This window comes from Gopherus flavomarginatus, chromosome 3, assembly GCF_025201925.1.
Source record: "Gopherus flavomarginatus isolate rGopFla2 chromosome 3, rGopFla2.mat.asm, whole genome shotgun sequence".
Classification (NCBI taxonomy): domain Eukaryota; kingdom Metazoa; phylum Chordata; order Testudines; family Testudinidae; genus Gopherus; species Gopherus flavomarginatus.
In genome coordinates, this window is record NC_066619.1 from 168,400,638 (window position 1) to 168,417,722 (window position 17,085).

General features: G+C 43.0%; 1 protein-coding gene across 7 annotated transcripts in view; it reads right to left on the minus strand.

The window, feature by feature from the left end:
• The window catches only part of STPG2 (sperm tail PG-rich repeat containing 2), a 446,863-nt gene that overhangs the window by 26,333 nt on the left and 403,445 nt on the right, over positions 1–17,085 (minus strand). For 3 of the 7 annotated variants that reach the window (XM_050944045.1, XM_050944049.1, XM_050944040.1), the window contains 2 exons: positions 14,487–14,637; positions 12,078–12,350 (listed from right to left, as the gene is read on the minus strand). The exons of 2 other annotated variants lie outside the window; for them this stretch is intronic. In XM_050944045.1, the coding sequence (XP_050800002.1) occupies positions 14,500–14,637 (138 nt within the window). In that variant the 3' untranslated portion in view covers positions 12,078–12,350; positions 14,487–14,499. Of the gene's footprint in view, positions 1–11,738; positions 12,019–12,077; positions 12,351–12,867; positions 12,927–14,486; positions 14,638–17,085 lie in introns of those variants that run through there. 2 more of the 7 variants (XM_050944041.1, XM_050944042.1) reach the window with 2 other exon arrangements.

Genomic DNA, 17,085 nt, shown 5'->3' on the forward strand with positions numbered 1-17,085 from the left:
TCCCGCTGTCAGCTGAGTCCCCTCTTTTCCCTGCCAGTGTAGGCGTCAGGTACCGTGTCAGGATCCTCGTCCCCCTTCTTTTATCGGCCCTCCGTTCCCTCCGAGTCTTCCTGGACTTCCCCGGTGGGAAGAACACATCCTGGCTAAACTTGTGGAAGGTGGGGAGAGGGTCCCCGATCTGGGCCACCCTTTGGGTCCCAGGGTCCTTCTTTCCTTCTCCCTCGTCCCCAGGGAGTAGGCCATCAAATCCCGGGAAGTCTCGTCCGATAAGGACAGGGTAAGGGAGTGATAGGGAAACCCCCCGACCCCACCTTATCCAAGGCCCCAGGCTTTTTTTGCTGAAAATAAAGTAAGAGTAGGCCCTTAGCTAGAAGCAAGAGTTTTAACTCCTACTAAACTTGTTTTTCTGTACAAAGGGCACGCTGAGGCAAAAAGATGTGGTCAGGGCCCCAAAAAGAGGAACTAGAATTGGGTAAAGGGGAACCAGGAGATCTGTTAAGTTATAACAGCTGAGTTATAAGAAAAAGTAATAGAACGGTCAAACCACAGACTTGACTGGCAAAGACAATGACAGGAAAAGCCATAGATGGAAGATTGGGGTTTTGCCATAGATGGAAAATTCATTGGTCAGCTTGGTTGTTATCATTATATTCCAAATAAGGCAAATAACATGTGTAATCAGCGTGCTACGTTTTGCGGTTTTAACCTTTATAAGCCTGGGAAAATTTGTAACATGTAGAGCAGCAGCCAGCCTCTTGCGTTTGGTCTATGCTGTCTCTCCCTGCATATATGCTTGTATGAAATAAAGGCGTCTCAGGCTGTCTGATCAAATCAACTGGGTGGTGGTCATTTTCCAAGACAATTTGGTGCATTGGCCGGGAACCCACGAGAGGGCTTCTCCTGGATCGGAGGACCGCATGCAGTTTCCTTCCAACCCCAGGGCCCAATTAAAAGGTAAGAAACTTTTTGAAATCTCTACCGGGGCTTGGCAGAGGACTGGTCTGTAGGCTCCGGTTTGGGGTAAGTCACAAGCTGGGTTCGAACTTTTAGCCATCAGACAGACCTGACGCCCTTTCTCTGAGGTTTCCAGGTTATGTAGTCTACGCCCTTTCTCTGAGGTTTCCAGGTTATGTAAGTCTTAAAGGTATGACGCCTTTCCAAAGACTCCTAAGGTTTCAAAGGTATTGCCGGCAGCCCACGGACCACGCTCCTTTCGGTCCGGAGAGTCCTGATCCACTCCTGGGCTTCCATGCCCTGGGAGTTGATCGGGGATCCCCTTCCTAGTAGGTTTGGTGGGGATCCGGGGTTCTGAGGTTCTTCGCCTTGACAGCTGTGTCAAGAAACGTGCCTGTGTGTGTGTGAGAGAGCGTGAGTGACAGCTGTGGGAAGACGCCCCGAGCCTCCTGCGAAGCGAAAGCTCATGACCGGGAGTGTCTCGAAAGCAAGCCCCACAGCTGAGCTTGGAGTGATTGTGAAACTTCCCAGCTGGCAGGCCTTGGTAAGTGGCTAGCCTGTTGGGTGCTTGTGTGTTTCCCCGTCCTTTTTCCCTTCCCTTCCATGACCTATGATCCTGTGACCGCTTTTCAAGCACTGTCCTCCCAGGACCGCAGGGTCCCTTTCTTTGCCCACTGGAGCCATAAGCTCCCTTCCCTTCTCGGAGAGGAGGGAAGCCCCCAGGAAACCGTACCGCTGGGTCCATAGCTTCAGAGGCATCGTTGGCTTAAAGGCTGGTGCTCTGGGCTGGCGACAGGCGTACGGGGACCGCGGGTTATCCGGAGAGAAACCCATCCCATCCTTTACCTCCTCCCTTGTAGGTACCTGCTGTAGTGCAGGTCAGCGAAAGCCTACTCCTATTTCCCCTGCCCAGGGCAGGTAGAGAGGCCATTGGTGTTAGAACCGTGGTAATCCTGATAAGCGTTCCCTTGTGTGAGTGGCTTGAGTGATGGGGAGCTGAAGTAAGAATGGGGACTAGTGAATCCAAAGGGATTCTAATCCCACCAAAAGGCACTCCTGCTGCTTATATGTATGTACATTATAATCTGTCGACATGTAAATATTTGCAGAAGTGGAACTGGTATACTAGGGGGTCTTAAGGACTCCCAGGAGAAGTTAAACTTTAAAAAAAAAATTTAGAAGGTATTTTAGCAGCTGCTGCTCAGCATTTTCATCAGCAGCTTGAAAGAAAGAAGGATGAAACAGAATCTAAACTTATGGTCCTGCAAAGTTAAACCATGCAAAATTCTTATAAAAAGTTCTCCAGCCAAAAACAGGGTCTAGGAGCACCTGGGGTGAATCCTCGACCTAACTCTGATTCCTGCTTTTTGTGCGGGCAGGAAGGGCACTGGAAGGCTAAATGCTTGTGGAAAGAGCTGCGCCTACTGTAAGCAGGAATGCTACCTTATAAAGGAGTGCCCCACGCGCCCTAGAGGGTCTTCTCACCCCGGAGAAGTGCCGGAGCTAGCCCCTTTCCCGAATTTCCAGTTCTTCCCTAATCCGCCTCCTCTGCAGCCAGGTTGCTAGGAGGGTCCGGAGACTAGTAACATCATTGCCCCGCTTTTTTCCTGGTAATTTCCCTATTGTTTCCTGTGTAATAAATGGTACTTTTACCTCATGTTTGATAAATATTAAAGCCTTGTGTTTTACCCTGAGGTTGCAGAGGTTTCTGTCTGTACCCCTTTCTTAGAATATTGTTACGGCAGTAGGAGTGGGAAATGCTCCCATTCCCCACTTTGTACCGTTTTTGTTTGTTTTTTTGGTCCCCTCTCTAACCAACATGCATTTCTCCTTAGTCCGTGTTCTCCTGTCAACCCATTAATGGAATCGACTTTAGCCAATGAGGATCGCCTGCATTATGCCACGCTGAATGCTTCCTTAAAAGAAGCCACCTATGCCAGCATTCCAAACTTAAAGAACCCTCATCCGGAGATCCAGGACTTAATGGATATCCAAAGTGAGGAGTTTGATGCCATGTAAGACAAAGGCATCAAAAAGGAGGGAGTTGATAGGGAAACCCCCCGACCCCACCTTACCCAAGGCCCCAGGCTTTTTTGCTGAAAATAAAGTAAGAGTAGGCCCTTAGCTAGAAGCAAGAGTTTTAACTCCTGCTAAACTTGTTTTTCTGTACAAAGGGCACGCTGAGGCAAAAAGATGTGGTCAGGGCCCCAAAAAGAGGAACTAGAATTGGATAAAGGGGAACCAGGAGATCTGTTAAGTTATAACAGCTGAGTTATAAGAAAAAGTAATAGAACGGTCAAACCACAGACTTGACTGGCAAAGACAATAACAGGAAAAGCCATAGATGAAAGATTGGCTTAGATGGAAGATTGCCATAGATGGAAAATTAATTGGTCAGCTTGGTTGTTATCATTATATTCCAAATAAGGCAAATAACATGTGTAACCAGCGTGCGACGTTTTGCGGTTTTAACCTTTATAAGCCTGGGAAAATTTGTAACATGTAGAGCAGCAGCCAGCCTCTTGCGTTTGGTCTATGCTGTCTCTCCCTGCATATATGCTTGTATGAAATAAAGGCGTCTCAGGCTGTCTGATCAAATCAACTGGGTGGTGGTCATTTTCCACGACAGGAGTTTCAGGACGACTCCCACTGTCAACTGAGCGGGGTTCCCAGGAACTTCTATGCGTACGGGGACGGTCGGGTAATAGCTGATATCCCCATGTACACAGGATATTCCCGAGCGCTTGGCCTAAGATAGTTGGCCCGGCCTGACCAGCTTCTCTAAGACCAGTGTGACTGCACTTCCCGAGTCTATTAAAGCTGTGGTCTCTATATCATTCAGCTTAACAGGCCTAGTGTACCTATGGGGGACCATCGCAACCCCAATAAGACTTATTAGCTCGCATGGTCCCCCTATATCTCCCAATTCACACTGCATGGGCTCTCCTAGATTAGGGCATTGGGCAGCAATATGCCCTAATTCACCACAGGCATAACAGCAGTACCCACCTTAGGGCAGCCCCCTATTTTTCAGGCTGCTGGGATTTATCCCCTGAGCCTTTCTTCCACAGTCCTCCAGTCTCTCGGGGACTGCCGGCGGCTCTTCTGCCTCCTGCCTCCCCTCCATTTTCCGGCTTGGAGCTGGGGCAAACCGGGGCCTCGGTGCAGAGGCTGGTCTCCGATACTGGCGCCTTCCTCGCTCAGTGGTCTGAGAAAGTTCTTGGGCTGCTAAGTGCCTCTCCACGAGAGCAACTAGATTGTCCAATACCAGGGTTTCTACTACCTTCTCCGGCCCACGGACCTCGGGGCGGAGCCACTTCCGCGCAAGGTGTATCAAATCAAATAGCTGAGACCTCAGTGGTTTGTCCTCCCGGTACTTCCACTCGTGGAAGCACTGGGCCCTTATGGCTGGTGTCACGCCTGCCCTCGCCAGGATTTCCGCCTTCAGCCGAGGGTAATCCATAGCTGCTTCTGCAGTCATGTCGAAGTAGGCTTTCTGGGCCTCCCCACACAGGAATGGAGCCAGCAGACCTGCCCACTGGTCTTGGGGCCAGGCCTCCCACAGTGCCGTCCTCTCGAATGCGAGGAGATACGCCTCTATATCATCATCCATTGTCATCTTCTGTAAGTAGTTGCTTGCCCGTAGCGGCCGGGTCCCCTGGGCCGCGTGCGTCATCGTGGTCAGGGCCTTCAACTGGTTCACTACCTCGGTCAGGGTGGCTCGATCTTGGGCTGCCTGGCTCATCAGCAGCTGGTTGGTCTCCTGTTGTACCCGTACGGACTCTCGCTGGGCCGCCACCTGTACTCGAGTAGCCTCCTGTTGAGCCACGGTGGCCTGCATCAACGCCTTCAGTACGTCCTCCATTTTTCCACAAAAAAACCCAAAATTTCTTTTTTTTTTTTTTTTACCTTGCCCTGTGATGGCTTGCCACCGAGCCTCACTCACTAGTACATCCCACTCCTGACACCACGTGTGGCAAAGTACCTGTCTCTCCTCTGCTAGCTCAGTCCTTCTCAGCCTTGGAGACATAGGCTTGGGCAAAGCAAAAGCCCTTCACAGTCACGCACAGGGTCTGGCTGATCCCTTCTCAGTCAGGCCCTTGTTCTGTTGTCCTCTCCTTCTGGGGAGAGTGCAATCTGCCTTGCAAGAAAAGTTTTAGAGTTCAGCTGCCCCTACTCGCTGGCAGCTACTCTACTTCTCTCCTCTCCCTGCTTCCCTGCCAGGGAGGGTTTAAAAAGGTCTCCAGCCATTGGGGCCAGCTGAAACTAATTAGCTCCCTGGTAGCCCCTGTTCCAGCTGAACCTTATTCCTCCATGGTTAAGCCTTCTGGGGCTAATTACTACCCCTCTCTTGGTAGCTAAGTGTCCTGAGTTTGCCACAATGGTTATAACCTATTTAGGAAGGATCAACCAGGCAAAAGAGAAGGGGGAGTGGCACTCTCTTTAAAAAAATAGAATGATCTATTTTTGAGTGACTGATGCATTCAGAAGAAAATTATCTTGAATATCTATGGATCAATGTCCTAACAAATAAAGCAAAAGATGGGGTATTAGTTGGTGTCTGCTAGAGACCACCAGATCACACTAGGGAACAGGATGACTAGCTCCTTACACACCTATCTATAATATGTAGGGGAAAAATGTGTGAGATCATGGACTTCAATATGAGAGACATATGCTGGAGATTTCATGCTGTCAGTACTAAAACAAAACATCCTTGGAATTTCTAAATATTACAGATGACCATTTCCTAACGCAAAAAGGGTTACAGCCAACCTGGAGGAATTCTATAGTAGACCTTGTCGTGACAGATAAAGAGGAACTGATTACGGAACTAAAAATTAACGGTAACTTAGGTACAAGTGATCATGACTTGTTCAAATTTATAATATGCAAACAGAATACATTCCAGAATATATACTTGGTGCTTTAAAAGGACCAACTTTACAAAGCTGAAAACAATTATGAGCCATATCAGCTGGGAGAAAGAATTTAATCAGAAAAATGAGAATGATAACCAGGAAATGTTTAAGAACACTTTACTAGACACCCAAAAAGCCACAATCAAGGGAAAATACTGTATTGGTTTAAAAATGCACCTCCAGCTGCCATCCCAGACACACCACACAATCCATCATCTACAGCCAAGCGCTGAGGTATAATCGCATTTGCTCCAACCCCTCAGACAGAAACCAACACCTACAAGTTCTTCACTAGTCTTCACCAAGCATTCTCAAAACTATGATACCCATAGGAGGAAATAAGGAAACAAATCAGAGCCAGACGTGTACCCAGAAGCTTCCTGCTGCAAGACAAGCCCAAGAAAGATACCAACAGAACTCCACTGGCCATCACCTACAGCCCTCAGCTAAAACCTCTCCAACACATCATCAGTGATCTACAACTCATCCTGGACAATGATCCTTCACTTCCACAGGCCTTGGGAGGCAGACCAGTACTCGCCCACAGACAACCCGCCAACCTTAAGCATATTCTCACCAAAAATCTCACACCGCACCATAGTAACTCTAACTCAGGAACCAATCCATGCAACAAACCTTGGTGCCAACTCTGCCCACATATTTACACTAGTGACACCATCACAGGACCTAACCAGATCAGCGACATCATCACTGGTTCATTCACCTGCACTTCCATCAATGAATATACGCCATCATATGCCAGCAATGCCCCTCTGCTATGTAAATCAGCCAAACTGGACAATCCCTGCGTAAAAGGATAAATGGACACAAGTCAGATATTAGGAATGGCAACATACAAAAACCTGTAGGAGAACACTTCAACCTCCCTGGACACACAATAGCAGATTTAAAGGTAGCCATCCTGCAGCAAAAAGAGTTCAGAACCAGACTCCAGAGAGAAACTACTGAACTTCAGTTCATTTGTAAATTTGACACCATCAGCTCAGGATTAAACAAAGAATGTGGATGGCTAGCCAACTAAAAAAGCACTTTCTCCTTTGTTGGTGCTCACACTTCAACTGCTAGAACAGGGCCTCATCCTCCCTGATTTAACCTCATTATCTCTAGACTGATTTTTGCCTGCATATTTATACCTGCCTCTAGAAATTTCCACCACATATGTCTGATGAAGTGAGTATTTACCCATGAAAGCTTATGCTCCAATATGTCTGTTAGTCTATAAGGTGCCATAGGACTCTTTGTTGCTTTTTACAGATCCAGACTAACACGGCTACCCCTCTGATAATTAAAAAACAGTAAACAGGATGACTTGGGTAATTATTGCCTGTCAGGGGGCATGATAGCAGTTTTCAGGTATCTAAAAGGGTGTCATCAGGAGGAGGGAGAAAACTTGTTCACCTTAGCCTCCAATGATAGAACAAGAAGCAATGGGCTTAAACTGCAGCACTGGAGATTTAGGTTGGACATTAGGAAAAAATTCCTAACTGTCAGGGTAGTTAAACACCGGAATAGATTGCCTAGGGAAGTTGTGGAATCTCCATCTCTGGAGATATTTAAGAGTAGGTTAGATAAATGTCTATTAGGGATGGTCTAGACAGTATTTGGTCCTGCCATGAGGGCAGGGGACTGGACTCGATGACCTCTCGAGGTCCCTTCCAGTCCTAGAGTCTATGAGTCTATGAGTCTGACATTGATCCTGGGCAATATAGTGGACCAGCTGATATGAGACTCAATTAAAGAATTAAAGGAGGGTAATATAAGTAATTCCAATAAACATGGATTTATGGGAAATGGATCCTGTCAAATTAACTTGATATAATATCTTTTTTGATGAGATTACAAGTTTGGCTGATATAGTTAATAGTGTTGACATAATATACTTAGACTTCTGTAAGGCATTTCACTTGGTACCACATGATATTTTGATTAAAAAACTAGAAAGATATAAAATTAACATGCCACATATTAAATGGATTAAAATGCATGCAGAGTAGTTGTAGCCGTGTTGGTCTCAGGATATTAGAAGGTGAAGCAGCTCTGATCTCTAAAGCTTGTCTCTTATCAGTAGAAGTTGGTCCAATAAAAGATATTACCTCACCCACTTCGTCTCTCTAATATCCTGGGATCAACACAGCTACAACAGCAGTGCATATTGTTATTTGATAGCTGTTCAGTGGCCTTAGTGAAATGATTTGGTGATGTCTATCCAGTTGACAAGAATCCATAACACAAGATCCTCCAATACAATTGACCCTGCCTTTGGCAGCCTCAGGGCAGAACCCAAGGGCTGAATGGTCTGGGAGCCTGAGCTAATCACCTCCTCAACCCCCAGAGTTAGTTTCTTGAGGTCTAGCAACCTGGCATTTTCAGGATCCCCAGATTTGCCCAAAATGTTTTGATAAATAATTTTAGAAACCCACAGACACGTTCACTTGCTCATTTACAAAAGTCACAGGTGATTGTTTATGTCAGTTGTGGCAACAAAGTTCCATGGATCAGACAAAAATAAACCATATTGAAAAGTGAATTTGAAGGTGAACAACCTATTAGCAGTTTTATAAAACATTTTTTTACAGTATTAAACATCTCAGTAGCATTTCTTGACGCATTTGGGCCTGATTTTTAAACCTTGCTTCTGTTTGTGAGAATACCCAATCGACTGAAAGCACAAATGCTAACATTTAGATCTCTAAACTGAATTGCAGCCAGAATGGAATAGTCCAATACCCAAATGTTAGCATTTACACCCACAAAAATGAAGGCAACATTTAAAAGTCAGGCCCATTGAAAATACATAACAATATTTAGATCTATATACTTTATAGATTAACTAAATCCAATCAACCGAGAACAAAACCAATTAAAGAAATGTAGCATTAACATATGAAAACAACAGTAACAATAAGGCCAACACAACTCAAATCCAAGAGAATGCATAAGGGAAAATATATGCTTAAATTATTTGAAAATCCTACATCAGAGTGAAAAATAGTACATTGGCAAGCATGGAGACAATTTGGCTGCATTTGCCATGCACATGTGGAATGCCTCCTGGCTTCACACTCGTGTACTCTATTTCTGTTCCCCTCCTAACAGAGACACATACACATTTACACATTCCCCAGCAACCCTTGGACTGCAAAAGAAAAATGTGACTTCCGATGTGTAATTACATGCACGAACTAATTTTTCAAGATAGCCTTTGGAAACGTGTCTCTTTATGCATTGCTGCATTTTGAGCTCTCAAGAGAGGTGACTGTACCACAGTCAAGAGGAGCGTTATTGGCCACAGCTCATGCTCATGATGAAATACACCAGTAGTGCAAGCTGGGTGTTACCATTTTAGATACATTTTGAGTATTTAAAAAGACAAGTGGAAATAATTGAGATATTTAAGTTTTAAAATTAGCTGCTAATTATGCATAGTAATTAATTTCCCCCAACATTTTGTGTGATAAGACCAACTCTTATTAAAATAAATGGGATGTCAACACCATTCCCTTTAGTCCCACTGAGCGATGTCACAATCCCACTTATTATGGATTTTTTGACAATATTTCCCATTCAAATGATCAGGAAGCTAGACTCCACCATTTGTGTTAATGGCAGTTGTGGCCCTAAAACTTTTTTATGGAAGAAATCTCTTGAATAATATGTTTGGTATAATGGATATCATTACAACTGGAGTTGTGTGTGCTCAACACTTTTGAACATCAAGCCCAGGGTGTCTCAAGTTGGACACGCAAAAAGTGAGTCACTCCCAAACTAGTAGTCACAGTCAAACATTTCGGCCATAATATCTGTAGCTAAAAGGAGGTGGAAGGCTGTGCATTACTGGATTTTGGTCAATTATCTCATATACACAGATATCATCTTTATAAAGCTTTTCATGTTTGCTTCAGAGCCAGAGAAAAACCTCTTTATTTCTTTAATGCTTCATTTTTAAAGTACAACTTTGAAAATATGTTTCCTTGACTGCAGATATTTGTTTCCATTTCGAAAGGGCTGGTTGAATGAAGGAGGTCATGAATCATGCTGCTCTGTGAATTTTGCTCTGCTAATATTGCTGAGAATGATTCTATAATAGGATGTGATCTAGTAGCTAGGTACTGTCTTGATTAAGTTGTGATAAAAAGGAGTTCTCAATGGTTACAGTGAATTTAAGGCACTTTATTGCTGAATATAGCAATGATATATTGCAGAATGCTTTTTAATTGGTTGTTAGCTTCCAGTGTGTTGCTAAGACCAGCAGTATGCATCCATATAGCAGCCACACAAAATCAGTTTTAAGGCTGCACTCTACAGTACTAGTTAGAATTAAGGGGTGAACATGTTTTCCATTTTCAAGATCCCTTTAATGAACAGGGTTTTCATCCCTTTCCTAGTTCTATCCCACAGTTACGTGTCCATGTCAGTAGCTACTGAGAGACCATTTAAATATCAGGTTTAAGCAATTACCAACCAGTTTATGGGTGTGTTTAATTTCAGGAGACTTTGGGTCTTTTTCATGGTTAGTCTTTTTAATTTTTACTTCTAATTGCTCATCCATATGCTTTCAAAACCCCTAAGGAGGGGTATCACAGACAACAGAGATGGAAAAAGCCTATTAAGTTACATTATCTAGGTCATCCCCTCTGTGTATTCCATGAAGTATATTCGCAAGTGCTTTCTCCAGATGCTATATATGGAAGAGAAAAATACTGCACAGGGTGTGAGTTATTGTGTCTTTTTTCTTACTAAATATTTAATATCGTCGCTTCCTTGCTACCATAATATAAATAATAATAATAGTTGTTTGAGATGGTAGTTTTTAGCATTCTCTGAATCAGGAATTGAAAATTCCTCACATCTGAGGTTTGGGACTTGCAACATTAAGATTTGCAAAGGTACCAATAAAACATTGTTAGATTCAAGAACCAATAGCAGTTTAAAGGTCTAATATCTTGCAAACTGACAGAATCAGAAACAAATGTTTGGTAGCTTTCGTAGGCTGTGCCAATGACATAATTGCAAGGTTTTCCAACTCTGGAACTTTGTGAGATATCATATCTTGAACTATGTCATTCTGCTTAGCAAAATACTTTTGGTTCTCATTTGAATTCCAACATGATTTTAGCAGCCACTATTCTGAGAACTGCCGGAATGCAAACCCTATGCTTTAATACCATCTAAAGCTTGGCTCCTCACTTTGAAATTGTACAAAGCACTAATAAGTTTAGTAAATCACAGGCTACTACAACTATGTCAGAACTGAAGTGGGGAAAAGTACATGATGCTACTTAGAACGACATGATGTAAAGCTCTGCTATGTCATAATCTGCAAGGCTTATAAACTCTTTCATAAACCAGAATACATTTTTTCAGGAGCAATAAGCAGTCAGTCCTTGACAACTGATAAGAAGGAGTAACTAAAAAATGAACAAAAGGTCCAGTCATGTCCCCTTGATCCATGCACAGAGGAGAGCTCCATGTGTAGATTTGTCCCAGGCCATGTAGTGGCATGAATAGGAATCATCTTCTTCCACACCACGATCCTCTCTGTTCCTACACCAACAGAGACCCCTCTGCAGGTTCAGGGACATGCCTGTGGACAGAGGGCAGGGCAGAATATACATCCTTTCCCCTTCTCAACCACATGGAACATCCAATCAGCAGTAAAGCACTCTGAGATTGAACAGCCCCCTCCGTATCCAGAGGCAGACGCTAAGAAGAGAAACCTTATCAGTACAGGTCAATCCAGAGGAGAACAGGTGGCAGCTGAGGAGCAGCGAAGGTACAGGGTCTCATGTGGAAGTCTCTGCATCTCATAGGATTCTCTGAGATCTGTGCATATCTTGAGGGCTCTCTGAGTTCAGGGACCAGTCTCTTCACTTCTTATGTTGGAAGAAGGGGGCAAATCTTTCACCCACTTAAATATTCTGAAGAAAAACAGCCTTGAAGGGAGCCTCACCAATTTATCCTTCTCCCTTTCTATGTTTGTGGTGGGAGTTTCTGCCATATTGGCTCAATCAGGCTGTCAGTTAATTCATCCTGATGAGGACAGGCAACAAAAACTCAATCATCACCTTTATTTCTGTTTCACATGGCCTGGTGTTTTTTAGTTTGGTGCCTTCTCTGGTATCTGGCAAAGAGGAGAGTGGGGAGAAAAAAGACAAAAGGAAACAAATGTTTCATCTCATATTTTTATTTGCAGTTGTACTTTAAAAAGAGGACAGTCAGCGCTTCATGAGTTAAAGAACTGGAACAGATTCTGATAGTAGGAAAAAAGTACAGAGGGGGGGAAATTAAATAAGATCTCTTGCAAGACCAGCTTTACTATCTCTGGAGGTTATAAGAGCAATCATGTTCCTTTGAGCCACTGATGGAGGACATCATTAAAATGTAGGCACTCCTTTGGAAGAGAACTTTCAGCTTGACTTGGTCATTAATAGGCACTAATGCTGGATTATGCCTCTGTGAAACAGAAAAGAAAAATCTGGTTCACTAAGTCTGACTCTTCTAAACTTTAATTAAAGGAATCCTTTCAAACATCCTCCACTTATTAGAAACATAAAATTCTATTGGGTCACGTTGCTTTAAGAGACGCATCACACTACACTAGGCAACTGATGAATCATAGCATGGGCTGTTTGGGTATATGTCTTCTTCATTTGCAATGTCTAGTCATGGTTGACTATCCAGTCCAAAAATAGTGCAGTGCATAGGCTGCCCTTTAAAACTTAGCTGCCACACAATATGACTGTTGCATCATGTTCTATCTTGTAGGCATGCATCCAGTGTAGGAAGACTAAGGCTCAATGAACCATGGAAGTTTAGTTCACAAAGGGGATGATGAACCAAATCTTATGGTTTGGTTTGAAAGGTTGGAAGTTATTCATGTTTGCTTGGATGTTTGGTTTTGATTAACTTGAACTGTCAAGGAGTTAACCCCATGGGTAGCCCCCTTCCTTACCTACCACTGATGTCTCTTCTAACAAGCCCCAGGACCTCACTTTCTTTCCTAAGGTATCTTCAGAGGGTGAGGGGACCCTGGGATTGGTTAGCGAGAGAAAACAAGAAACATCAATTTGGGGGAAGGGAGGTGCACCAGCATGCCAGCTGTGCTAACTTCACCCCATATTCACTGAACGTTTGTGGGCTAGTCACAGAAACAAAACTTGAATTCCTATTTCAGTTTGAATCAGTCTGACATTGGTATTTGTACCGTTAGCTAACTGTTGTAAAGCGCATTGGATAAAAGCACTATATAAAAAAAAATAAACTTTTTTTGTTCTACAAAAAAAGCACACAACTCATTTTTTAATATCAGTAGTCTTACCTTTCTAATGCGATGGGCGTGCCCTTTCTCCCCTGCCGTGGCAGCCCCCAAGCTGGGGATGGGAAGGAGCGGGGTCTCTCCCCCGCCACAGCAACCACAGAGCCGAGGCTGGGAAGGAGGGCCATCTCTCCCTAGCAGCCTCAGCCCTGGAGCTGGAGAAAGTTGTCTCTTTCTCTGGCCATCGCAGTCCTGCACATCCCAAATTCTCCCCAACTCCTTTTCTCACCCCACTGCCCCCTCCCACCTATCCCCTATTCCCCCCCCCCACACACACCCCAGGCATCTAATTAATGGAGCCACACCTGCACGGCTCCACTAGTTAGGTGGGTGGCCCTTCATTCTCTTGTTTGCGGCCACTCAGGCATGCACCTTAGAGGGAACTATCCACGGACCACCTGAATGGAGCTCGCGGACTACTGGCGGTCCACGGACCACAGTTTGAGAACCTCTGCCTTAGAAGTTGTGCTTTTTAGTGAGCTAACAAAATATTGGCTAACTTGTTAACAATAGGGCAAGAAACAAAGTCATAGTTCATTAACATATTGAAAGACAAAATAAAAGTCTATTTTAAATATTAAAAAATGCTGCTTTGTCTCAGGTACTGTCATGTGGTAGCATGGGTAAATGCTTACTTTTCAGTGGTGATCACTGTACATTTGCAGATATCTTTAAGTCAGATTTCTGAACTTTAATATTGTTTTATACTGAAGTTCACCTTTAATTTAGCAACTTGCCCATCAGAGCTCAATTATTTCTGCCTGACTTTGCAATAAAGCCACAATCCTTTATTGCAAAGTGATCACATTAACAGAGTACAATCCAGTGTTAGTATTAGGAGTTCATTGCTTCAGCTGATAAAGGACTTGAACTGTGGAAAAGCCTGCCACCTACATTTCATTTATGTGTAGTTTCTATGGTTTTCTCTAAAGAAGTAAGGGAAATATTTATTTGGGAAGTAGAAAGCTAATAAACTTTCCTTTCCATGCCTAGCACAATTATAATTTGATTTAACTATGAGTACAGCGTGCCACTGTAACATTTATTCAAAAATTGCTATCTATCAGCCCTCTTGAGTGCAAATATTAATATGGAGGGAAAAATTTGCAAATATATTACCAATTTCCTTTACTATGTGGAATAAAGAGACAGTCATTTCCCATATTAAATAAAGTTAAAATTAATATGTTTTGTAATTTTGAGACTATACTAGAAAATGTAACAACCTAATATGAACTCTTCAATCTTTTAGTAATATAGGTAAGCATATTCACCATTGAAGAATTCCTAAATAGACACACAAAGTGTGCCTGGGTGCACTGCCTCATATTTGCAAACAGTATTGTCCATCTGAGTTGCAACAGGATTCTGTAAGGTAGCATTAAATGTTCTCTTCAGGACAGTGTCCTTAAACAATGGGCTTAGCTGTGGAGACATAAATATATGAATTTCAGTCAGATCAACAGTAAGCATACATGAGCAGAATTCTACAATAATCTTGCTTATATACTTCCTAGGAAAGAAAGATTCTACTTGCCAGAAGAGACTGCTTCCTCCGATACAGGTTATACAAAGCTCTTGTATGCAAAAGCACTCAACATTATCTACTACAGCTAAGAATACCTTATTACACTGTGACATTTTGAATTATTGAGCTATAAACAACGCTGAAAACTACAGGTGCTCAGCACCACTGAAAATCAGGCAAGTTATTTAGATGCCTACATATGCATGTAAAACCATAAGTTTAGGAACCTTTTTAAAAATAATTATGGGGCATGGTGATGGGAGTCTTAGTAGGATGAGTGAAGGGAAGGAGGAAAGAACAAAAAACAAGAGGGAAAGGAATGCTGTGTTTGGACATTATTATTGTCCAAGACAACAATCATTTACATTTGTGTCTCAGATTTTGTTTAGTTTTTACTCTTTTTTTTAATTGTATTTATTTGTTAGCTATTTCATGATCAGTCACAGGGGTAAGAGTAGAGAAGCCAGCAAAGAGATTAACAAATTTAAAGTAAATGCACTTTCTTAGGCTTAAAATACAAAAATAAAACCATTCTGGAGACTGCTGACACACAGGTCTTTAGGGAGTCTTGACTACTTTTTAGTAGCTGGATGTCCTGGCTATTTGCATGAATTGAGCTACGGACTGGACCTATGAACATCACATCCCCACCATCTTGAAAGGCTCCCTTCTCATGATGATCCTCCCTTTGGAAGTTTACAGCTGAATGCAGTCCATCAACAACCCCCGATGCATTGATCAGAGAGGGCTGCTAGAAAGTGATACTGTTTGAGGTCCTCTTTCCCCTGTAGTCACTGAGTCTGCTGTGCTTTCTCCACATTTTTAAGCCCCATCCTTTTCGACATTCTTAAGCCTCAGGCAGTCATGAGACCTCAAGATAATCTTGTGAACTGAACTCACCTCAGCAGGCTGTGCAGTATCTAGGTTGTGAGGTGGCCCATTCAAGACCAATGACCTTAACTGATTCACATTTCCACTCAGTACACACCCACACCCCCCAGGTCAGCAAACAAAGGAAGCAGATGTGCGCGGCTGTCAAAGTTCCTTCCCCACTCTGAACTCTTAAAAAGGCGGCTTTTAATTAAAGAAAGAAAGGTAAAAATCATCTCTGTAAAATCAGGATGGAAAATAACTTTACAGGGTAATCAGATTCATAGAGTCCAGAGGAACCCCCTCTAGCCTTAGGTTCAAAGTTATAGCAAACAGAGGTAAATCCTCTTAGCAAAAAGGAACATTTACAAGTTGAGAAAACAAAGATAAAACTAACACGCCTTACCTGGCTGTTACTTACAAGTTTGAAATATGAGAGACTGGTTCAGAAAGATTTGGAGAGCCTGGATTGATGTCTGGTCCCTCCTAGCCCCAAGAGTGAACAACCCCAAAACAAAGAGCACACAAACAAAAGCCTTCCCCCCACCAAGATTTGAAAGTATCTTGTCCCTTTATTGGTCCTTTGGGTCAGGTGTCAGCAATCTAGGTTACCTGAGCTTCTTAACCCTTTACAGGGTAAAAGGATTTTGGTGTCTGGCCAGGAGGGATTTTATAGTATTGTATACAGAAGGGCTGTTCCCTTCCCTTTATAGTTATGACACTGACCTTCAGGAAACAGGAGAGATTTTACTGAAACCAACCCTAACTTTACAGAGCAAATAAAAAGAGACTCATTAGAATGTGTCTGGAGAACCTCCTCAACCCAGAAAGAGGAAACAAACTGTTATATCATGACAAGGGTGGAAAGAAGTTGTTATCCTTTTGGCACTTTTCAGACTTGATCTGCTTGCAGAAAAACATAAGGAAGTCCAGAATTTTCCTCTCTGGAACTGTATGTGAGTGCTAAGGTCTTGATCCTGGAAGGTGTTAAGTTCTGACTTTCAGAAATGATGAGAAGAACAAGCTTGATAGGATTTCCCCCCCTCCATATTTCTTTCTCACGGGCAGCCAACTTTCACAAGGAGTTTTATTACGGTCCACCAGCAGTGAGAATACACTTGTATTTTAGTCTGATATCAAAGTATCTGTGATGAATTCAGATGTCTCCGAAAGAATACAGAAACGTATGTTTATTTAAGATGTAGTTTATATTCATTTATTTTTATTTACTTTAAAATGGAAATTTCCCTACTTATAAATTATGAACTTTTCAACATATTTTAATTTCCATGACAAATCAGTCATTAGCACTGCTGCAGAGAGTATCAATAAAGGTGCCCATTATGGTTGTTTTTGCTACGTGAACACCTGTCTACTAGCAACCGGGACTAAGATCAGAAACTCATTTTACATAGGCCACTGAACAACCATTAGATGATAACAACTTTTAGTCACTATCAACCTGAGTCAGCTAG